Source organism: Callorhinus ursinus, unplaced genomic scaffold, assembly GCF_003265705.2.
Source record: "Callorhinus ursinus isolate GAN/ISIS: 27379988/994484 unplaced genomic scaffold, GSC_fseal_2.0 scaffold5, whole genome shotgun sequence".
In the NCBI taxonomy this organism is placed as follows: domain Eukaryota; kingdom Metazoa; phylum Chordata; class Mammalia; order Carnivora; family Otariidae; genus Callorhinus; species Callorhinus ursinus.
The window spans coordinates 39096626-39121925 of NW_027397067.1; the positions used below are offsets into that span (position 1 = coordinate 39096626).

Genomic DNA, 25300 nt, shown 5'->3' on the forward strand with positions numbered 1-25300 from the left:
GGGTTTGGTTATATATTTGTTATAAATTGGTTATATATTGGGGATTACAGAAGATCCCTCTGGTGGGCACTCCAGCCCTGTCACTTACGGAGGAAACAGCGGACTCATTACTATGATATAGTGTTTGTGATAATATTTTCTATGAACATGGGACTACACATATCTCTTCCAGTTAGTGACTTTGTCTCCTTTGGATATATACCCAGAAGTGGGATTGCTGGATCATGTGGTAGTTCTTTTTAAATTTTCTTGAGGAAACTTTACACTGTTTTTCATAGTGGCTATACCAGTTTATATTCCCACCAAATTGTTCAAATTGTTTAAATAGTTGTTTTCAGGAAGTACTTATATATTATATTTTCTGACCTCTATGGATGTCTGAAGTATTAGGTGTCGGCACACAGAAATGAAAATCCTAAATATATATCCCATATATTTTACTGGATCTGATCTCTTTAGCTCTCATCAAAATATTGATGTCTTTACCTTGTTCTGATGAATTCTGTATTAAAATGTTAAATCTGTCCTCTACTAAATTTATTTTGCATTATATTCAGAATATTATGGAAAGACTATGCTATAATTTTAATTGCAAATTCATATCTTTCACATTGTATACATTTTCTTATCCAAGATCTTTTTCTCTTTATGACTTAATACTGAATTTTATTTGATTCAGTGTCTTTTTGTGTATATATGAAAACCCAGGTTAGGATTAAAAAAATTATATTCTTTTTTCTCAAAGGAAATCTATTTTAAAGGAAGACACTTGTGATGATCTCAGGATTATGCTTTTCTTTTGAACTGCAATATAATTTCAAAAGCATGGTGATTTCTCTCTGCTTATCCTTGAATAGGGCAGCCTACCCAGGATTAACTTAAAATACTTTTGGAATTGAGATTGATGTGGACCTCTATCCAACTTTCATTTTCAAATAAAGAAGGTGAAAAACTAGATTTATCATAGTTTTCTTTGACTGGCTTTGGTATTCTGTAGGCTAGGGGTGTACAGGAATTCTGAGTCAGAACACCGGGCAATCTTTGCAGGTGAATTGTCTTTGGTCCAAAGCATCGTGTGCTTGTTCTGGCCACTGCAAGTGAGCCTAACGGTACCCTGTCCAGAGGGATTCACATTTTCCCATTGTGTGGTGCTTGGTCTGTTCTCATCTTTGGCTGTCTCCTCTCTGAGTTGAGAGTTGTCAGTCACATTCTGCTGGTTCTCCTCCATCTGGCTTTCTAGGACTCTCTCACTATTGGATAATTAAACAACTGTACTCATTTCACCATTTTGCCCAGAAGCCCAGAACTGTGGTATATATATTTAAAAATTAAATTGTGACATAGGACCTGGGAGTCAGATAACCTGGTTTCTACTTTTATTGGCTATTGCCTTTTGGAAAATTACCAAACTTTTCTGAAGAAACTGGTTTCCCAGTCTGTAAATTGAGGGAAACTACTGTCTCATCTGCAGGGTTGGTGAGAGGCTGCTGGGAGGTACCGAGGCACCACTGGCCCATGGCAAAGCTCTCTGATCAGTAGTGGTGTGGTTTTCTACTCAGTCAGATTTTTACAAGAATCCTTTTCAAAAGCATGCCACAATCCCAGCCTTCCCGAGCAACATCCATTCCCTTCCTCAATTACACTGTTGTATTTTGTGCAGTTCCTAGTCAACTTCCAAAACTTAGTATGTTCTCAATCAGTGTTTAAAAACTGGTATGATAGACCTAATTTGGGGTGTCTCTGGGGATTTAGTGAATCATCTTTTCAGGTAGTTACTCATATCTTGTTTTTCATTAGCGTTTTTCTCATGCATGCACTTTAATAGGGAAAGAATAAAAGAAATAAGACCATTGCAAGTGAGAGCTTGAGGAGCGACTAAACCAAAGAGAAGGAGTAAGGGAACATGCTTCATTGTGAGCACACTAAAGAACAGGCAGCCCTCGATGTCACCCAACCCCTTCTTCTGCACACATGCCCTATTTCCTGTGAGTTCAGTGGCTGTTTTGTTCTTTCCTGAGCCCCAGCATCAATCCCTGTTCCAAACAGCCTTGGAAATGGGAAGCAAGAGAAGGAAAAGGTGGATTTAATGAAAATGCTTCTGTCACCACACTTTTCTGTTGCCTGTGTGCTCTCTCCTGTCAGTACCCAACCATATGGTGTTAAAAACACTCGCTAAAATGTGATTTTTTGTTACTTTGCAGTCCTAATGGGTAATTGTGATCTGCTTCACAGCTAGAAATGAATGAAAGGGGCTCCTATATCACCAAACTTCAAAATGCATTAGAGGAACAGGAGGGAGGAAGGAAGGATGATCTCTAGTCCCATCTTTCTATAAATCACAGTGGTTACCTCTAATAGTTTAAGTCAGAAGGGAGCCCTAGGGCAGTTGCTTCTAGTCATCATTAGTCAAGCAGACTCCTGAGCTGCACTTTTATAACTGTCCCTCTCCATGGCTCCTTATTCCACCTTTAAAGATGAGTCTCTGTGTCTAGACTTCAGGGCATCTTAACTTCCCTCCAACCGCAAAGCTCATCTGCAGCCACAACTGGGGATTGCAGAAGCTCCCTCCGGTGGGCACTCCAGCCCTATCAATTACGGAGGAAACAGCGGACAATAGCTAGAGCTGTTTGATTTTGATTAACTGACCCTCTACATTAAGCAAAAAACATTAGGAGAAATGGCCCTAATTGGCTGGGTTATCTATATGCTTACACATCCTAGGAGAAACTTGGTCCCTGCAGTAGTTATAGGCCGTCTAACCAGACCATTCCCATTGACTTGGCTGCCTAAGAAGACACATTACCTAGCATTTCGAGACTGCCAATAGAACCAGAGCTACCTCCACCCACCCCCTGCTTTAGAATTACAGGTATGAGGATACCAGAGGCGGGGTTTCCAAAACACTCTTGCAGGTTGCTGCTGGTCTCAAGTCACACAGCTGGTTGACCTCAGATTCCTCATCTTTAACATGAAGAGAATGGACCAGGATGCCCTCCTATGGCTTTTCAGTTTTGACATTTTATGAGTTGATGACGTGCAAAGTTGCTCGAACGTTACATTGCATACTACTTGCCATTTTTCTAGTGAGCAATACAAAGCTAGTACAAGTCACAGATGTAAAAATTACAAAATTCCTCACCCTGCTAAAAGATAAACTGAGGCATATTGACATTTCTAAGAGTTTATTCTAGCATTCATCGATTGGAATCAAGCAGCACCAACTGGGTCAGGAGCTGCTCTACCCACTAGGGCTGGGGAGGGACTTTAATAGAGAATAGGCCGAAGCAAAGTAAGGAAATTATTGATTGGCTGGAGCTCAAAGGCTAGTTGGCTGTTTGCAATTGATTGTCCTTAGGTTTCAATTTCATAAACTTTGAGGCATTTACAGGCTTAGACTTTGGTTAGCTTATGCAGGTAGCCAAAGCATTAGCGCGCCCTCAGTCTAATGGCCTCCTGGTTGAATTAATTTAACACTCCTAACACTTTAGAGGGGGAAGCTCAGACTAAGCCCACCCTCATCCCTGGAGACAGAGGAAGCTTTTACCCTTGAGTCTGGGTTCTGTTGCTCCAGGTGCTGCCTTTAATCGGCTAAATAACAATGGGAAAGCCATCTAAAATTTTTGAACTGGTTTTTGTCTTTGTAATGCGAGAGCTAGTGTGTTGTAAAGATTAGAATTCATGTATGAGAAGTGCTTGGAACATAGCAAGTTCTCGATGATTCCCAGGCAGGCGTCCGGTCTGCGACTGTGGGTGATTCACATGCCCTCCATTCCTGTGTCTTCACCTTTGAAGAGAGGAGGAGGAGGTAGATGAGCCCAGCACCTGCCCTGGCCCTGAGTTCCCAGATCCTCACCGAGCCCTAAAAGAGGGCTCCAGGAAAATATATTCTGTTTATTTGACACATTTCAGTCTCACTCCCTCAATTTGGGTTCTCCTTGCAGTTTTACTTTCTGAAACAGTTTGTTCTGTGACAAAAGGTTTGCAAAAAATACAAGGATAATTGCTAAAGTTTCTCTCTTTTTGACAGTAATTCAATGCCTTTAACAAAATTTATAATCCTTTTGTACCTAAATGTTTATATGTGTTGTTAAACCATAATGTAAAAGTATATAAACATTTTCACATGTTCTACCAGATCAAATATGGTACGTATGATAATAATTAGAACCACCAACCTAACATATTGTGAAAAATGCCACATATGCATTTAATTATAGTTTCTGATTTTCGAGCATGCATTCAGGAAAAGGAGGAAGTGGCTTTCTATTTAACTTCTTCGCTGCTAACAGAACATGCATGTGTTTTGGCAAGTTTCCTAGGGAACATCTGTCTAAGAGGGAACATTTGGGAGTTAATCGACATCTACAGAGCCTGGGCAACTGCTGTATGGCCCATGCTGTCTCTGTTAAGTTTCTTAACCATGTCTCTCTTTAAGCAGAATCACAAAACATACTATTGATTCAGTTCTTTGAATAAAAAAACAGATCCCAAGCAAAACTTAGACTGCTTTATTTACAGAAGAGCTTTATGAAGTTGGTAAACAACTTAGCCTCTTTTTCCAAAAGAAGTATGTGTCGAAGACACGATGGCTGGGGTGGGGGATGGGGTTGTGGGGCACGATTTGTAAATGGCTGGAGGATATGTTTCCAATGGTTCATACCAAAGGAATGAATGGAAAAAGACTCCTTAGAATTGGATGGGGGTGGGAGAGCCCTGGATAGGATGGAATGAAACTAAACAGTGCTTGAAAACATTGCCTTGGTTCCTGGTTAGAGGAAGTATGATGAAGGATGAAGTATTTGAAAAAATAATAAAGAGCCCAGCAATTTAGAGGAGCTGTCTGGACAGATATAAATAGAATGGGATTAAGTTTTCCTTTCCTCAGCTAGGTTTGACAAGAAATGGACTAATGGATTATAGATGAAAGATTCTAAATGATAGAATGAATTGTTCCATACTGCTTGGAAAATTAGTGGGAATGTTAGGATTTGAACTCAATGCCTTGGTCTAAATCTGATATTATTATTATTTTTTTGAACTGCAGGTATGTTTTTCTCCACTTCTTAAGTAATTGTGCCACAACAAGGACACTGAAGACTATGGTGATGGGTAAAGCAACAGACAGAGAGTGCTGCCGATAAAATACAGGGCACCCAGTTAAATTTGAATTTTGGATAAACAACAGTTTTTTTATTTACTAAATCTGGCAATTCTAGTCGGGCAGTTATGTGAATAACAGAAAGCTACAAGTAAAAATCAGGTAAACGAGCCTAAAACAGGGCCAATAGAAAAGGGCAAAGATAGATCATCACATAGATGGGTAAAACAGGAAACTGCAGATTCCAAGAGAACAAAGTGGTGGGGGGTTGGGGACAGCTGGTAAAGAAGAACCAGGAACTGGAAGATTTGTAGACTTAGCAGAAGGAAGCCAGAGTTAAGCAGGAGAGAGAAAGAAACTCAGCAGAGCTTTTGATCGGGCACAAGCTAAGGTGCCATGGCCAAAGCAACTGTATTAGTTTGATAGAGCTTCCACAGCAAAGTGCCACAGACGAGGTGGCTTAAATAACATGAAATTACTTTCTTACCATTCTGGAGGCTAAAGATCAAGATGTCAGCCGGGTTGATTTCTTCTGAGACACCTCTCCTTGGCTTGTAGATGGCCACTGTCCTCCAGTGTCTTCACATGGTCATCTCTCTGTGTGTCTGTGTCCTCATCTCGTCTTAACCAATATGTCCTCAATTTACCCCAATTACCTCTCCAAATACAGTCACATTCTGAGGTAGTGGGGGGCTAGGACCTCCACATATGAATTTCGGAGAAGACATAATTTGGCCCATACTGCTCCCATAACATGATGGTATACTTACTGAATTGAAGTGAGTTCGTTTCAGTTCTGCAAGCATTTAGAACTACTTAATATAGTTGATTACTGTGCCAGGTGTCAGGGAAACCAAAATTACTAGGGTGTGGTTCCTGCCCTCAAACATGCTGTGCAGTCGGGGCCCCAGGCACTCACACGAGAATCCTGGCTTAGTGACAGCACATCGAGGTCAAATCCTGACTCTTCTACTTACTGGCTAAGTGAGCATGGATAGTTTCCTGATCTGCTAAAGAGGTATAATCGTATCAGCTTGGTAGAGTAGTCCTGAGGAGTAGCGATATTGATAACACACCCCGTTCCCAGTACATAGTGGTTCCCAGTACATGTGGTTCGGAAAACACAGAGGGAGGTAACTGTTACAACAAGGGGAATTTAGACAACTTCTTCAAACAGTCATCATTACAACTGAGCCTTAAAACACTGGGAGGATTTTGCTGGGTGGAGAAGAGCTGGATCATAATATGAATATGAAAGAGCTAGAGGAATGCACAGGTCACCATATGCCCACAGCATAGCAAGGCTGATGTGAGTGGTGGAAAATAAGGCAAGAGGAGAAGAACGGCACTACATTATGAAGGCTGGAGTATCATGCTAAACTGTCTGAAGACTTTGCTATACGCAAAAGAAAACACTGGTGCTTTTGTGTAGTTTTGTTTTTGTTGTTGTTGCTGTCGTTGGCTGCTTATTTATTTTTATTCTTTTCACAGAGAATTCACTGCTTTTCACAAGGTGGTATTTGGGAGTGCTTGACTATAATGGAAATGAGAAGAAAGCTAATAAAAAAGAATAGCTCCTGTCCAAGCCAAATTCTGGCAAACGGCATATAATAGGACTAGATCCATCTCTTACATAGTATTAATGGACAAAATGGGTCTTTATGTTTTCACAATGACAAAACAAAACGAAAATCTCTCAGCTCCTGCCTCTCCCTAACTCTTCCCACTCAGCACATAAAAATGCTCAGGTCTTTCCTAGCTCCTAAAAGAAAATCCCTCCTTTGATCTTCCATCTTCTCTTTGCCTATGATTTAACTTTATTTTTTATTGTTCCTATTGTTGTTGTGATAAAGAAAAAATGGGTTTCTTATTACCAAGTTATACATGTTTATTGCAGATGAATTAGAAAATATGATAAGGAAAGCAAATACAAATTGCCAGTAACTCCCTCCAAACACCCAAAGATAATTCAGTCTTCTGAATAGGTACACACACATGTTTTCACAAAATAGGATGGGATCAAACTATATTTTCTGTTTGGCTATGCGTTTGTTCCAAATAAGCTTTTTACTGAAGAATAATATAGAAAGCTATACAACCAAATGTTACCAATACCCATAAAAAAATAAAGTATCCTCATCTTCCCAGGAGCTTCCCACTTCCCCAAGGTCACAACTCTCCTGACTTCTCGCTCTGTAGACTTGTTTTGCCTGCTTTTGAACCCTAAATAGGGTATCTACCGTTCATACAGTGTATACTGTTTTCCAACTCTTTTATTCCACCTCATGTTTGTGGGATTCATCCATGCTGTTTATTGTATATAGCAGTGGCTTATTGATTTTTCATTGCTGCATAATAATTTACTATGTGAATCCACCACCTTCTACCCATTCTTCTGTTCATGAATATTTGCATTGCTTTCTGTTTTAGAGCTATTGTGAATAGTGTTGCTGTGAAGGTTACTGTATATGTATTTTGGAGCACATTTGTATACATTTCTATTAGGTACATATTCAGGAATGAAATTGCTGGAATAAAAGAGTATGCAAATGATTTTCAAAACTGATTATACTAGTTACATTCCCTGCAACTTTTTTAAGGAAGATTTTATTTATGTATTTATTTATTTGAGAGAGAACGCGTTCCTGTGCGAGCACGGGGAGGGGCAGAGGAGGTGGGAGAGGGAGAGAATCTCAAGCAGACTCTGTGCTGAACGCAGAGCCCCACATGGGGTTCAACTTGGGGCTTGACTTGGGGCGCCATCTCATGACCCTGTGATCACGACCTGAGCCAAAAGCAGGAGTCAGACCCTCAACCGACTGAGGCACCCAGGTGCCCCAACATTCCCTACAACTTTATATAAGGTCCCAATTGCTCCATATCTCCACACATGCTTGATATCATCTACCTTGTTACTTTTAGTCATTTTGGTGGGTGTGCAATGATAGTTCATGTTTTTTTTTATTTCTATTTCCTTGCCTATGAGTGAGATCGAGCATCTTTTCATGTGTTTACTGGCTAATTGAATATCTTCTTTTGTGAAGTCTTGTGAAGATTTGTTTAAGTCTTGTCCATTTTTTTATTACATCCTCTGCCTTTTTGTTATGATTTATAGATATTCTCTCTATATATCCTGGATGCAAGCGCTTTGTCAGATATATGTGTTGCAAATATCTCCTTACACTCTGTGGCTTGTTTTAAAAGAAAATCTCATAAAATATCTTGATGAATAAAGTTTTTTAAATCTTAATCATCTCCAGTTTCTCAATCTTTTCCTTTATGTCCAGTGATTTGTAAGTCCCATTTATGAAATTTTTGTGCCAAAGTAGCAAAGATATCCTCCTACATTGTTTCCCAGAAGTTTTATTGTGCTGCCTTTAATATTTAGATATGCAATCCCTACGATTAATTTCTTTATATGGAGTGAGGTAAGATCCAAATTTAATTTTGCATTTTCACTTTCATACCTAAAAAACATAGTACCATTGAAAAAAAATCTCTTCTTTCCTCAGTCTTCAGTATGTCCAAGTACGGTTATGTTTTCATAATTCCATTATTCATGTATATGTGGGTCTATTTCTGGATTTTCATTCATCCTCCTGTAAATCCAAATTTACCTATGGCTATTTGATTTTCATTTTAAGTTTAAAAAAATTAGAAATTTAGTTACCTTGTCACACTAGACGCATTTCAAGCACTCAGTAGTTACAGGTGACTAGTGGTGATGAGGGGTGCAGATACGGAACATTTCCATCATCCAGAGAGTTTTTTTGGATAACACCACTCTAGATCGTTACTGTCTAATTCCATAGCTTTTATCATAGTCTGAGGAAGTCTTACTCTTGTTTGCTTATTGCCTTGGCTATTGTTGGAATGTAAACTCTATGAATGCAAGAATCTGGTCAGTTCACTGTTATATGTGCAGTTCCCAGAATAGTTCCTGGTACATAATGTTTATTGAATAAATGAGTAAAATTCTGCTGTGTCCTATGAAGCCTGGAACTGCTTTCTGAACCCATTGTATCCAATCTTAGTGAGACTCCCCAAGACTCAGAGCAGAGAAGGATACTTTGTCATTTTGAAATCTTTCTAATGCCCCACATCTGAAACTTACAATGGTTGTTGATAAAGACAATGTTCCTGCAGACATGTATTATACTGATAAATGTTAAGTTTCTTTGAGTACTTTGTATTGTATACTGCTCTAAAATTTACATTCATTAACTCATTTAATGCTTATAACATCTCTAGGAATAGGCACTATTATTATCCCCATTTTATGGATAAGAAAACTAAGAAGCAAAGAAGTTCAGTGACTTGTCTAAGGTCACACAATCAGAGAATACAAGCAACTAGATTTAACCCAAATGTCTGCTGAAGAGCTTGGCCTCCTAATAACCAGTATTATTAGTCCAATATTAGGGCCTCTCAAGATAACCTGTAATAGTCTTCAATTCATTTTTGTTTGTGTATATATTCAGTCCATTATGAAAAATAAAATTGCTGCTCAGTATCAGATAGTGTCTCCAGCTCTGTGTATTTATTGTTCTTTGTCACTTTTGTTCTTTCTTCAGAATATATACCAAATAACACCCCATTGTGCAAATTATTCAGATATTTCCACTTTCTATGTTCTAGAAGCAGAACAGGAACTTCAGTGGACCAAGGAGTGCTTTTTTGAGAGAGATAAGGAGGGAGGCAGGATAGGCAGGGGAAAGATCTGTGTAAGAATGTGGGTCCCACTGGTGTGCCACTTCAGGCTGATCCCTCAGGGAGCTCTAGGGCATGAATTGTACCATGATCAAGGGAATGAGCCCTATATACGTGCATATTATTCAGTTATTGGCAGTGGGCTGCCCTGGTATGCATGTTTGTGTCTGTACATCAGTAACATTTAGGGAGAACACTCCTGTTTAGATCAGTTTGGGGAAATTCTCTGGAGAAAAAAGCACCTATAGGCCATTAACCACCCACACTCACAGAAGCTGGGGGGTAAGTATACTGGTCGGGAAAGGGGGATTTTGACCAGAGGGCACTGACAGCATTCACTGCCCTCACCCTCCATTAAAATGTTCCTGTTTTATTCATTACTTAAGATGAGTATGAAATACTATTCAGCATGTTCATGCAGTTGACTGGTTTTGTGTGGATTCCACAAAGTACTTTCACAGTCCTGATTAGTGCTGCTGTGTCTCTACCTCAGGAATACATGTGTTGCATGCATTTAAAGATTTCCAAATGGAATGAGATCAGAGTGAAATGAGAAAACCCTACATGCTATTTTAAATAACAGCTAGTAAATAAAAACATCTGGTAGATGACTAAGACCCACGTCTTGAACCTTGGCAAATAATATGTGATGTACCTTTAAGGAGGAGTGTACACATTAGCAGCTTTTCCAGTGACTTGTGCTGTCTGACAGGGAGCTTAGGAAATGGAGGCAGGAAGATGTGGAGTCATTTGGAGAACTCAGTGGGACGAGAGGGCATGGAGCATGTCTCCTCCTGTTTTATTGATCTTTATACTGTGTTCTGTTTATGCTCTTTGGAAGAGTAGTTATGAAAAACCAGATATTACACTCATTGGCTGTGAATGTGACACCAACATCTGCTTGCCTTGGCTTGACGCCTCCGGTAGGAACCATCCGGAATGCTTTAGCCCACACCTTCTCTTTGGAAACAACATGAGCAAAAAGAAAACTTCAAGGACCTGAAACACCTGTGTAACCTCTTCTGTGCCATAGAACAGCCACACAAACTGATTCTGAAAATCAAGACCGCTGCTTCCTGCCTCCCTTTGAAGATGCTGGAAAGAAGCGATCATACAAGGTCTTGTTGGTCTGTAAAGTTCTTATCTTCTGTGTGGTTCTGCTGAGAACTCAGGACAAAAAATCCTTAGTGCCTCTAAAAACAAGAAGTAGGAGCAGGAATGTTGAGTAGCAAGAAGTTTCATTTCCCCATCCTCACTACAGCCTCACTTAAAAGGTCAAAGCAAATAAAATCTTTTGGTACTATTTTGGTAATGGATATTTAGAGCAAATCCCACTGAGCCTTTATGACTTTATTCTCAGTTTTCCAAAATGAGATCTAACTTGTTTCAACTGCTTAAAACAGAGGGGCAAACCACGCATGATGAATGTATTCCGAAATCAATTTCCTTCATCATTTTATTAGATTGAATGCTCTGAACTAGGGAATGTTATTTTCCTATTGTGCCTTTGCAAAACTGCCCACTCTCAGAGCTCTGAGGCTCTGGGTTCCTGATTGTTTCATTGTTTTTCTCTTCTACTATTTTCCTGGCTACTAGGACTTAACACTTTCCTCCCCTTTGAGTTAGGGTGGCACCACGAGGAAGGTAGAATAAACAGGATGATTAAACAACCTGCATGCAGCAAGGGGGCAATATTTCAATAGCAAATATTGCTACCCATATACCTCAACAGAATGTGCTAAAGTAAACAAAATGATAGCATAATTATAGTAGTTCCAATTATGTTAATTAGACTGCATACACGCTTCATTGATAAGCAACTGTACTGCAAAGAAACGCTATAAGCCTGGTACTTGAGCCTTCAGCAGCTTTGTGGCACATATGCTACTATATTCCTGGGTAACATTTAGCCTCTCACAATTTTTTTCTTCCTTTTATAATCGTTTGGTTGAAAAAAAAATTTAGGGGCATCCCATCCCACCTTTCTGGAGAAGTCAGAGAATCTCAATTGGATTCCTAGGCTTGCTACATTCCTCACTGTTTTGGTTGTTTTCGCCTCAAATCTCAAATAAAGCACGTTAACATGTCCCGTTTGACTAATTAAAATCCAGCTTAAGAAAATGGATTCCTTTTCAGTCTACTCCAAATAGCATCCTCTGCTTTGATATCACCCATAAAACAGAACCCCTGAGGGAATAGGCCACCAAAAGCCATTTTCACATAGTTGGTTACATTTTGGGAGAACTAAAAATTAGGGAAATCTGAGAGTGTGCACCAGTACTTTGGTGGGTTTATGGGATACTTGATTGTCTTAATAAAGAAGGTCAGGATTGTAAAGATATGGAAGATATAAAAAGACAAATCATGGGGTGCCTGGGTGGCTCAATCAATTAAGCATCCAACTCTTGATTTCAGCTCATGATCTCAGGGATGTGAAGTTGAGCCCTGAGTCGGGCTCTGCACTCAGTGTGGAGTCCACTTGGGGTTCTTTCTCTCCCTCTCTCTTTGCCCCTCCCCCTGCTCTCTCTCTCTCTAAAATAATAAATAAATAAAATCTTTTTTAAAAAAAGACAATTCATGACAAAAACTATAAATGCTCAGAAAGGGAAAATTACAATTATAAGCTAATTAGAACCATTTACACCTTAAAACTTAGTGCTAATACAGTTATAATAATAAAATGATTTAAATATGGAGCAGTCAAAAAATCAGAATGTATAGGACACAGAGATGTAAAAATGTGGCTTATACAACAAAGGAGTCAAGAATACATAATGGGGAAAAGATAGCATCTTTAATAAATGGTATTGGGGAAATTAGACAGATACATGCAAAAGAATGAAACTGGATCACTATCTTACATCATATACAAAAATATACTGCAAATGAATTAAATGTGAGACCGGAAACCGTAAAACTCCTAGAAAACAACATAGGCAGTAAGCTCTTTGACATCAGTCTTCACGATATTTTTTTGGTTCCATCTCCTTAGGCAAGGGAAGCAAAAGCAAAAATAAATGTGGGACTACATAAAACTAAAAAGCTTCTGTACAGCAAAGGAAACCATCAACAAAACAAAAAAGCAACCTACTGAATGAGAGATGATATTTACAAATGATATATTCAAATAAAGGGTTAACATTCAAAATATATAAAGAACTCATATAACTCATACAAATGACCAAAAGGCACATGGAAAGATGTTCAACATCACTAACCATCAGGGAAATGCAAATCAAAACCACAATGAGATATCACCTCACACCTGTCAGAATGGCTACTATCAAAAAGAGAAGAAACAACAAGTATCAGTGAGGATGTGGAGAAAAGGGGACCCTGGTGCACTGTTGGGAATGTAAATTGGTGGAGCCACTATGGAAAACAGTATGGAGTTTCCTCAACAAATTAAAAATAAAACTACCATACAATCCAGCAATTCTAGTTGTATTTGTCCGAAGAAAACAAAAACACTAATTCAAAAAGACACATGTACTCCTATGTTGATCACAACACTTTTTAAAATAGCCAAGATATGGAAGCAACATAAGTGACCATCAAAGGAAGAATGGATAAAAAAAGATGTGAAATCTTGTCATTTGCAACAACATGGAAAGGCAGAGAGTATTATGCTAAGTGGAGTAAGTCAGACAGAGACAGAAATATACTATGTGGTTTCACTTGTATGTGAACCTAAAAAACAAATGAGCAAACAAAACAGAAAGAGACTCATAGATACAGAGAACAATCTGTTGGTTGCCAGAGTGGAGGGGCCTTGGGGGATGGACAAAATAGATGAGGAGGATTAAGAGGTATAATATTCCAGTTGTAAAATAAGACATGGTATGTAAGGTACAGCATAGGGAATATAGTTGATAATGCTGTAACAACTTTGTATGGTGACAGATGCTAACTAGACTTGTTGTGATGACCATTTCAAACGTATATAAATATCAAATTATTATGTTGTACACTGAAATGAATACAACACCATATGTCAATTATTCTTTAATTAAAAAAATAAAATTACAAAAGCCAACATCCTCGGCTTAGGGGTCAGAAGGTGGGAGGTCAAGGTGAATGTATAGGACACAGAGATGGATGGCTCTTCATTTTTAATGAAACAGATTATATTCTAGTTCCTCATAAAATTAATATACCCAGAAAAGAATAGTCCTCTTTGGCCTCATTTAATTTCTTTTTGTCACATCTTACATTTAAATAAATTCTACTTGCTTAATAGACATTAAAGATTAGAGAAAAAATAGAATAAAATAAAATAAAATAAAATAAAAAGCAGTTTAGTTTGTGACAACATGGATGGACCTTGATGGCATTATGCTAGGTGAAATAAGTCAGATTAAGACAAATGCTGTATGATCCTACTTATTTGTAGAATCTGAAAAACAAAAAAACAAAAAACTCATAGAAAAAGAGATCACATTTGTGGTTAGCAGGGGTAGGGGGCAGAGGTGGGGGAACTCGAGGAAGGTGGTCAAGAGGCACAAACTTCCAGGTAGAAGATAAATATGTATGAGGAATGTAATGTACAACATGATGACTAGAGCTAACACCACTCTATGATGCATAGGGAAGTTGTTAAGAAAGCAAATCCTAAGAGTTCTCATCAGAAGAGAAAATATTTTTTCCTTTCTTTTCTTTTTATTGTATCTGTATGAGAAGATGGATGCTCGCTGAACCTAGTGCGCTAATAGTTTCACAATCAAGCCATAATGCTGAACATGTTAACCTTATACAGCAATGTATGTAAGTTATTTCTCAATAAAACTGGGGAAAAATAAAATAAAATAACCAAAATTCAAATAAAATAGAAAGTAGTTAAATTCTAAGCTAATCAAGGGATTTGAGAAGGGAAAAGAGTCTATGTCTGGTCCAGATATTACCTAAAAGCAATTGTCAGAAGAATGTAGTGAATCACTACTTCAAGAAGAAAATATAAGGGTTTGTTTTTATCCCCCAAAGATAGCTAAGACATTAGCATTCCACATGAACATTAGAGAATAATTGAGAAACAGAATAGTATTATAAGTCAGAGCAACACAGCAGAATTTTGTTCATCCAGAGGAAGTCTGGGGACGCCTGGGTGGCTCAGTCGGTTAAGCATCTGCCTTCAGCTCAGGTCATGATCCCAGGGTCCTGGGATCGAGTCCTGCATCAGGCTCTTTGCCTAGCAGGGAGCCTGCTTCTCCCTCTCCCTCTGCCTGCAGCTCTGCCTACTTGCTCTCTCTCTCTCTCTCTCTGTCAAAAAAAAAAAAAAAAAATAGATGTCTAGACCCATCACATTCCACCTTTGCTTCTCACTCTCCCCCAATCTCTTTTAGCAGCTCATTGCATCAGTTACCCTTTCTTGCTTTCTCTCCTTTATTTCTCTTTTTCCTCTCCTTTCTTATTTCTTACCTGTTCTTTCCCCACAAACTCTGCTCGAGCTTTGCACTCCCCAGTGATTCCCTCACCCTTCTCTCTCTCTCTCTCTCTGTCTCTCTCTCAAGGTCCAAATCTTTCTCTTCTTGCCAGATCTCTCAGAAGTATGGACAACAATCATCCTCTCCACCTTCTCTCACGTGACTTCACATTACTGCTGGGTAATAATCACAGTGAATTAAATTTTTAAACAAACCAGCAGTCGCTTGTCGAAATGAGGCCAAATTCTCTTTGGTTCTGCCCTAGTTACCAATGCAATTAGGTTGCCTTTTAGACCCAAGCAACCCTAAATAGGATTTTTATATCTAGTATCTGCCATTTGAAAATTTTAGTCTCGTTTTTTTAATGTACAAGAGGCTTGTTTCCCATAGCATTGCTTATTGAACAAAAAGAAACATTAAGAAAAATAAAATTATACTAAAAATAGATATCATAGACAAGTGTGGCCTATAAAAAATATCAAAGAACGGAATATATGCCCTGTGGGGAAAGGTTTAAGAAAACATTCCGAGCCGAGGAAAAGCTGAGGATTGGTGACTGATGGTCTGTAATTCTGTGGTTGGTTACTAAGAAGGAGGCTGTTGCCTCTGCTCTCCTCTCTGCTGAGAGTAGAGGGATGGGATTAAATTATAACCAAAGAGATTATGTTCGGCATAAGGAAGAGAGCTTTAGGTTTGCGGGGTGATATTCTGTAAAACGGAGTATCAAGGGGCATTGTAAAACCCTCACTGTTGAATTATAAAAAGTTTGGGAATGGGAGAGGCTATTCTCTGTCTCAGATAGTGTAGGCCACTTTTCTTTTTTTGTAGAAACAATGAATATTTGCTTAAGAATTGTTATTAGATGATATTCTGCTTATGAAATATATCTGGAGATACAGTAAATGTGGGTAAAATGAAAAGACAGCATTTTCGTTTTAGATAAATATTTTCTTTGCCCAGAGCACAGTTTTGTTTTCTTTAACTCTCTCTTACCTCAGCCCCATAGTCCTCTATGGTTCTTTTTTTTTCCTTTCCTTTTATTTTTTTCCTTCCTTCATTCTTTCCCTCCCCCTCCTTCTTCCCACCCTCTCTCTCTCTCTCTCTCTCTCTCTTTCTTTATTTCTTCTTTCTTTCCTTCTTTCTGTCAATTTAAGTACAAATGCCTTCAAAGTAGAAAGATTGATTAAATGACCTCTTCTGATTCTAAGCTTTATTATTCTAATTTCTCAATTACCACAGTAAGATGAGAACTTAACACAAAAATCTATGTTCTTTGTCCTAATTTCCAAGGTTCCACAAAGACAGGCGTTTGACTCCATCATCTGCTGGGAAAACACTGGCGTAACTGTGAAGGGTAATATATTATCTCAGAAATGCATGCCTTTGGAAGTCAGTCTATGGGTGGGCTCCTTTCTTTCAGAGACAGTATGAAAAACTATGAGAAATCTCACATTTGCTTTCTGATCAGGAAGGCAAAGGGTGATGTATGGCATAATATTATAGTAGCACGTTTTACCTGGATGTTTCTTATCCAAATACTCAGCAGTAGAGAAATCTCTGGTGAACCTGTAGGTAGAAGTGTTAATGAAGTAATATATGGTGATTAACATAACATAATAAAATTAAAAAAAAATCACAGAAAAAAAAAAAGAAGTGTTCTGTAAATAACTCCCAAAGAAGACACAAATAAACCTGCTAATGTTCACAGGTTTACTCACAAAACTGCCTCTCAGATAATCATTAACCTTCCCTGTTTATTCTTCCTTTAGATACTTGTTTATCAAATTTAAATGCCAGTTTCCCCAGACCTCAGCAAGAAAGACACCATATATGGAAAGGAGTCAGGCAAATTAAAAGAGCCTGCTGTGAGGGGCAAAGGCTCCAAAGCAACTGCAGAGGGCACTACTTAAACCTGAATTCGGTCATCAGACATTTATCAGGCTCTACCATACACCAGGCCCTGGGTATAGGCCATTCTAAAGTTTATAGGCTAAGGTAGGAGGCATATTCTAATGTAAGTGCTATGCAAAAAAAAAAAAAAATTGTTTGATATTTTGATAAATAGTAGGAAAGAAAATTATGGGGTTTGTGAAAATTTGAAAAATATTTTTTAAAAAACCTCTCTGAGGAAAGAATTTTATCTGAGACTGAAGGATATATAGAAGGTAACTAATGTCTTAGAAGATAGAAGTGTAGATAGATGAGGGGCATAAAAATGTTTCAGAAGATAAAACTTGTGCAAAGGCCCTGAGGTGGGGGGAAGCTGAGGAAATGAAAGAAGGCCACTGTAAAGAGAGTAATAAAATGAGATGAGTTAAAGCGGCTGGTGGTAGATTGTGCAGAAGGATATGTGACTAGTAGATGCAGGGTGTTAGGAACACTGTTTTTGTCTTAACAAACACAGGGAAGCTAGTGAAGTCTTTTTAGTATGGGAGTGAGATAATGATGTGTTTAAAAACACATCACTCTGGCTATGGTATAAAGAATGGATTTAGTTGGGGCAAGATTAGCTGCAGGAAAATCAATGAGAAGGTTACTATAGTAGTATAGTTGGAGATGAGGGTGGATGTACTGAAAGCTGACAGTGGAAATGGACAGAAGTGGAAAAATTTAAAAGCATTTAGAGGGCACCTGGATGGTTCAGTCGTTAAGTTTCTGCCTTCAGTTTAGGCCATAATCCCAGGGTCCTGGGATCGAGCCCCACATCAGGCTCTCTGCTCAGTGGGAAGCCTGCTTCTCCCTCTCTCATTCCTCCTGCTTGTGTTCCCTCTCTCACTGTGTCTCTCTCTGTCAAATAAATAAAATCTTAAAAAATAAAAGCATTTAGAAGGTAAATGCTTGTTTAGAAAGTAAACAAGAGACATTTAGAAGCACTTTATTTTTGGAACTATAAATGGGGGTCTGGGAAAAGAAATTACCAAAAATGACTTCCAGGGACCATCTAATATCCCAAGGAACGGCAAAAGAGAATCATGTTTTAGGTCAGGGCTTGAACACTTTTTCTATAAAGGGCCAGATAATAAATATTTTGGGACTTAGGGGACATACATCTCTGTCACAACTATCCAACTTTGCCAGGCCAGAGTGCAGTCAGTCATAGGCAACATGTAAATGAATGGGCTTGACTCTGTTCCAATAAAACTTTATTTACAAAAACAGTCAAGAGGCCAGATTTGGCCCTGGGGCATAGTTTGCCTACCCATTTTAGATGATGAACATTCTGACTACACAAACTGTTGCTTACATTGATGGATTATGATAAATAAATTTAAATTTTGTTCAGTGTTTTCTGTTGAATGAAAACCATGAATTAGAGAAAATTACTGAAGGCAATTTTGGTGCTTAAGGCCTTACCTGATTTTTTCAGATAACTAAAGCAAATATGGAACTCTTGTCCACTGATAACACAGGGTGAAACTGAGGTTTCCATATCAATATTGTTAACCAAACTTCAGTGTGAAGGAGGCCTACATTACACTCATCTCGCTCCAAAGAACGGAGGCAGGAACAAATATTTGCATCAAGATATTTCACTGTATCTCACTATAATATCATCTCGCTAGTAAATGACATTTCTGAGTTGTTACAATTGTAGAAAGAAAAATAAGTTCTTTCCAAGAATTTGTGATAATCTCTTTAAAGCTTTTACTCTTGGCAATGAGTGTTTGAGTAGATTTCAGGAACATAAACAAGAGCAAACACCATTACGCAAATTTCAGGAAGACCCTGACACAAATATTCTTCCACTGAAAACAATTGGCATTTTTAGCAATTCCACAGAATGAATATGGAGAACTTATTAAGTAGAAGAAGTTGTTTTGAAGATGCCTGGGGTACCTGGTGGCTCAGTCGTTAAGTGTTTGCCTTCAGCTCAGGTCATGATTCCAGGACCCTGGGATCGAGGCCCACATTGGGCTCACTGCTCACAGGGGAGCCCGCTTCTCCCTCTCCCACTCCCCCTGCTTGTGTTCCCTCTCGCTGTGTCTCTCTCTGTCAAATAAATAAACAAAATCTTCAAAAAAAAAAAAAAAGAAAATACCTATTTGTGTGGCACTTTCTGCTGAAACCCTTATTTTATTGCATCAAGTCCATTAGGTACCTTTAGCCACATGCGTCCAGCTTCCAAACAAGATATCCAACCAGACTTTTCTAATGTCTGGACCATAGCATCTTAGAAAGCCTGAAAATAGAGTTCAGTTCAATGACAAATAATTTCATTTTTTACAAAGATATTATCTAGAAATTATATGAATTTTCCCTCACTTAATATCTAACCTGATAATATAAACACAATTTTCGTATGTCTAAATTCTAGAAAGTTATATTGGAAAATAGATAAACCAGAGTTAAAAGTTAGAAAAGGATTTCTAACTTCTCAATCCATTTTGCAGAGGATTTGTTGTTTTATAAGCTAAGAAACCAAAAAATTTTTTAAAAGGAGTTTAAAAAATCTTGATCCTTTTTAAACATTATGCCCAGAATCAACAAGTTCTCATAGCAACTTATCTCCCGGAGAGTGTGCGTGGAAGTATTCTTATCTGAGGTAGCTGACCTGACAGGTGTTTTCCTTTTCAATACAATTTTATGAAGCTATGAAATCCTCATTAAGTTTGGGTCATAGGCATCGCTCTTGGAACCAGCTGTGTCAAATAAGCAGAAGCGTTTTTCTGATACTCCAATGCTCCATAGGAAAGTAAGAACCTAAAAAAAAAAACCCAAAAAACAGAAAACAGAAAAACCATCCAGATGTTAACTGTTTAAAACCCTGTTAACTAGACTAATGTGCTTTCCCTATTAGATCATTATTAAAATGCTATTAACACTTTTCACCTGCAGCCATTAAAGGTGGACCTAATCCTTAACTCTAAAATTTTCACCTCTTTTGTCCTAGCACCGAAGTAATTAGCCCTAGTTACAGATCAATTGATTTCTTGCTTATTATTTCAATGGCAATGTTCTTTCTCTCTTCAAATTACTAGATTATGTATGGAGGAAGAGAATTTTAAATACTGTATAAGTCACAAACTCTGCTCTTCAAGAAATTAACCAAGGAAGTGAAACATAAATTTAGAGGTAATTAATGATAAATGGGTGTTTATGGTAAATAAAAATAAAAATAATAATAAGACTATTCAACTAGAGAAGCTAAAAGAATTCAAAGATACTGTATTGGGTTTGCCAGGAAATGCTTCCTGGAGGGTGGAGAATTGGGCTCCCTTTTTTAAATTTATTTATTTTATTTTATTTTATTTTATTATGTTATGTTAATCACCATACATTAGTTTTTGATGTAGTGTTCCATGATTCATTGTTTGTGCATAACACCCAGTGCTCCATGCAGAACGTGCCCTCTTTAATACCCATCACCAGGCTAACCCATCCCCCCACCCCACTCCCCTCTAGAACCCTCAGTTTGTTTCTCAGAGTCCATAGTCTCTCATGGTTCGTCTCCCCCTCCGAATCCCCCCTTCATTTTTCTCTTCCTGCTATCTTCTTCTTCTTCTTTTTTTTTTTTTTTTTAACATATAATGTATTATTTGTTTCAGAGGTACAGGTCTGTGATTCAAGTCTTACACAATTCACAGCACTCACCATAGCACATACCCTCCCCAATGTCTGTCACCAAGCCACCCCATCCCTCCCACCCCCCACCACTCCAGCAACCCTCAGTTTGTTTCCTGAGATTAAGAATGCCTCATATCAGTGAGGTCATATGATACATGTCTTTCTCTGATTGACTTATTTCGCTCAGCATAAATACCCTCCAGTTCCATCCACGTCGTTGCAAATGGCAAGATTTCATTCCTTTTGATGACTGCATAATATTCGGAGGGGTAAGATTAGGTAGGAATGGTAGTCAAGGTGGCAGGCATTTCATGCCAGATGCATGATACAAGCCAATGTGGAGTTGGAATACACATGGCAGACTTAGGGGACTATAAGGAGACCACGCAGAACAGGCAGGATTTGTATGCAGATCGGTGAGGAGAGTTGAGGGTGAGTAGTTTGAATGACTCATCAGCGGAGGCATTTAGACTTGTTCCATGACTTCACGCCATCCACGAGTTAAGTAGTGGACAAGAGGAGTCAGTAAAATAGAGAAAGAAAGGCTAGGAAAATAGCAAAAGAAAATAATGCCACAAAATCCTAGACAAGGAAGAGTTTTAAAAGTAGGAAAAGCATGACTTGGAGAATAGCACATTGACACAGATTTTGATGATCAGTCAGTTCTAGGGATGGTAGGGAGAGCAGCCTCAGTAAACAATTGGGGGTAGAAACCAGATTGAAATAAGTTTAGGACACATGAAGGCTGTTGAAATTTAGAATATGAGTGCAAATCTGGAAGTTGTAGTGTTCAGATAGAGATGGTTGACTTGGCAAATGTTTTCCCCGCCCTCCTTCCCAATGTGCATCGAAATTACAGAAAAGATATATAAGAGAAAAAATTACCACAGTGCTGAAAAATACTAAAACAAACTCAAAAGCATTTGGGAGGAAAGTTACCGGGTTTAATGTATTATCAAAGTTGACAGAAAATATGTTTAAATATGTTTTTTTAATTTTAATGTATGTATGTATATCTACTGATATAGAGCACTGTCATTTGCAGACAAAAGGCATTTGAGGTATATGAGGGAAAGTAGATTGAATTAGATGTATTAAGCAGAATAAAACCATGGCACAAATCGGTCATAGAATATCCCAACTGTGTAGAACCCATTTGTCTAAGTGAAGCTTCTCAGCAACTCAAACCTAAGAAGCACATATACAAAGAGCGGGGTGGTGGCAAGGGTTCATTCATGGGAAAGATCTGTTTGGGGCGTGGAGCTAAACAACTTTGGAGGAAATACAACCCAGTCAATTAAACTAATCAACTTCCTCCTTCACCTTCCAGTTCACACACAAAGAACAAAGACCACCAGACATCCAAGACAGATAATATGAAAGAGAAAGCTAAAAATAATTTGGGGAAACAGACATACCAAAAAGAGAACTTAAATTTTTTTAGTAATTTCAGAGAGATTCAAAAGACACCAAATTCATAAAGCAAAAATAAGATTCAATAAAAGATAGCAATCAGAAAAAATAAAGGACTTTTGGAAATAAGTGCTAAAGTTTTTAAAATGAATAAAAGGACTGAATATGCTGGTGGACATTTCTAAAGAACGTAGAGTCAAGAAAATATTTTAGTACCTATATTAGAGTAAAAGAAATGAAAAATATAGGGAAAAACTTTTAGGAGATATGGAGGAGAATTCCACTGTGTCCAGTATCCATATTCTAGGAGAGAAGAGCAATGAGAAGAGTAAACAATCAAAAGATAGCTTTTTAGGGGCACCTGGGTGGCTCAGTCAGTTAAGCGTCTGCCTTCGCCTCAGGTCGTGAGCTCCAGGATCCTGGGATTGAGCACTGCCCCCCCAAGGCTTCCTGCTCAGCAGGGAGTCTGCTTCTCTCTCTCTTTCTCTCTCTCCCTCTGCCCCTCCCCCCTCATGTTCTCTCTCTCTCTCTCTTTCAAAGAAATAAATAGAAAATGAAAAAAAAAAGATAGCTTTTTAAAAAGGTTGGGCTGAAAAAGATTCAAGTCTTCAGATTGAAAAGCCTATTTAGTAGTAAAATGAAATAAAGCAAATACACCTACTCACTCATTCTTTATCAAATATTTTATTCAATATTTACTATATGCCAGATACATTAGAGATACCATCATAACCAAGATAGACCAGCTTCTCCCTTCATGGATCTTATGTTCTAAAAAGAAGAGAGAGGCGATAAGGACAGAAAGACAGAGGGGCGACCGTGTGAGGACACAAGAGACGGCCGTCTGCAAGCCACGCAGAGAGGCCTCGGGAGAAACCAACCCTGCCCACAGCTTGATCTCAGATTTCCAGCCTCCAGAACCGTTCACTCATGCATCAGCTCCCTCCTTGAGAACGTAAGCTGCACAGGGACGGCTAGGCCCCCAGCCGCACCTCCAACACCTCAGAACGGTGCCTGCCCGGCAGCTGGTCGTCACAGATACCTGCATATCGAAAGTAGCAGGATATACAAGATCAGGAAACTGAATTGGAGTTGGCAAAAATGAATCCTTCCATTAATGCACTAACGGGGAGGCCGAATCCTGAAATCGACTTCCGACTTCCACCTGCACCTGACATGCGAGGCAAAACAGTTTATTCACTTTTGTGTTGCACAAGTGTAAGAACCACATAATCTGGATTTACTTTAGAAGTCAGCATCCAAGGTAAAAGAATTCTCTGTTGGACTTGACATCACTCCCATCCTCTGATACTCGCCTACTCTCTTCTCAAAGAAGTTAGTCTTCCCTTCCAGTGAAATATTCTCCATAAAGTCAAATGGATTTTCTACTTTGAAAACCTGAAAAGGTTCACAGGAAAATTTAAATACAGAACACCAGTATCAGAAGAACCAGAAGGCTATAAACAATACTTTACCTTGCCAAAACCTAGCTCCAGCATAAGTCGGTCTGCCACGAACTCAATATACTGCTTCATTAACGTGCAATTCATCCCAATGAGCTTCACAGGCAAGGCCTCCGTGAGGAACTCCTAGAGACCAAAACAGAGCTTCTCAATAAAATGGAAGCATCAAGACACCTTCTAGCTGGCACGAGAGACCCTGATGCAACACCCACCTGCTCTATCCGAACGGCATTAATAATTATTTCCTTCACTCTCTGCTCGGAAGGTTTGTGGACCAGGTGTTTGAACATCAGGCAGGCAAAGTCACAGTGTAAACCCTAGAAGAAAAGGTTTAAGATCACTATTAAAACCAGACTTGTATCAGGGCGCCTGGGTGGCTCAGTCATTACGCATCTGCCTTCGGCTCAGGTCACGATCCCAGGGTCCTGGGATCGAGCCCTGCATCGGGCTCCCTGCTCAACGGGAAGCCTGCTTCTCCCTCTCCCACTCCCCCTGCTTGTGTTCCCTCTCTCGCTGTGTCTCTCTCTCTGTCTGTCAAACAGACAAATAAATAAATCTTTAAAATGAAAGAAAAAAAAGAACCAGACTTGCATCGTTAACGCGAAACAGGAAATGGCTTTCCCCTTTTCTGCATTCTCCTCCCTACACCTTGTGTGGCGGCAGTTTAAGCACTTCAACGGTCAAAGGGAAGAGGGCTTCAACTGCCATCTCCTCTGCAAAGGTCATGGCAGGTTCGGCTGCACCCAAGGTCCTCAACACTGCTCCCCTGGGGAATAACAGCAGGCCAGGTCCGGTCCCTGCTGCCCTGTGTAGTAGCCAAGGATGGGGTAGGGCTTCTCAAACCATTCTTCCTATATCTGTGAGCTCCCGTTTTGCCACTATTCCCAGCAGGAAAGGCAAAACTCGGCGACCAGGCTAGCTGGTTGTGAGATTTACAGCCTAATGCTCGGGAAATCAGTAACACAATTTCCAGTGAATGGAGTCTACGAGTCTTAGTGCCAAGTAACCCTGATCTTCCTATAACAGAAGGAAGAGCTTCTTATAAAGCAAGACCAACTGATCTGCCCACTGGGCTCCAAGTATGGCAGGGTTCATGGCCCTGGCCTTGCCAACTGGAATTAAATTAGAACACCTGGACATCTTCACCTGCCCTTCCAGTTTAATCCAAGTGCACTCAAAGACATAAACTGGACCAGAATGGATTCTCGTTCTTCACTGGGATGCTTATCGACCAACTCTGAAGTACAGTAGAGTCATACAGAATACTGGGCAAAGAGAATATAAAACACCCCATCACCTAGGGTGCACCAGACATATAAAGGTATTGAGAGGGCGCCTGGGTGGCTCAGTCGTTGAGCATCTGCCTTCGGCTCACGTCATGATCCCAGGGTCCTGGGATCGAGCCCCGCATCGGGTTCCCTGCTCGGCAGGAGGCCTGCTTCTCCCTCTCCCACTCCCCCTGCTTGTGTTCCCTCTCTCGCTGTCTCTCTCTCTGTCAAATAAATAAAATCTTTAAAAAATAAAAATAAAAAATAAAAAAATAAAAAGAAGAGACAAAATTAACAAATTAACAAACAAAAATTTAAAAGCAATACAATCTCTGAACAAAGTTATATGGATAATGAGATAAA

General features: G+C 39.1%; 1 protein-coding gene across 1 annotated transcript; it reads right to left on the reverse strand.

Moving 5' to 3' along the window:
* Positions 1-23451: 23451 nt before the first annotated feature.
* On the reverse strand, positions 23452-24984 carry LOC112822968 (ribonucleoside-diphosphate reductase subunit M2-like). The gene is made up of 3 exons (XM_025870532.2): positions 23882-24984; positions 23682-23795; positions 23452-23604 (listed from the first exon to the last, which is right to left on the reverse strand). Exons 1-3 carry the CDS (start codon positions 23957-23959, stop codon positions 23452-23454), a joined length of 345 nt encoding a protein of 114 aa, XP_025726317.1. The 5' UTR covers positions 23960-24984.
* Between the last annotated feature and the right edge of the window lie 316 nt (positions 24985-25300).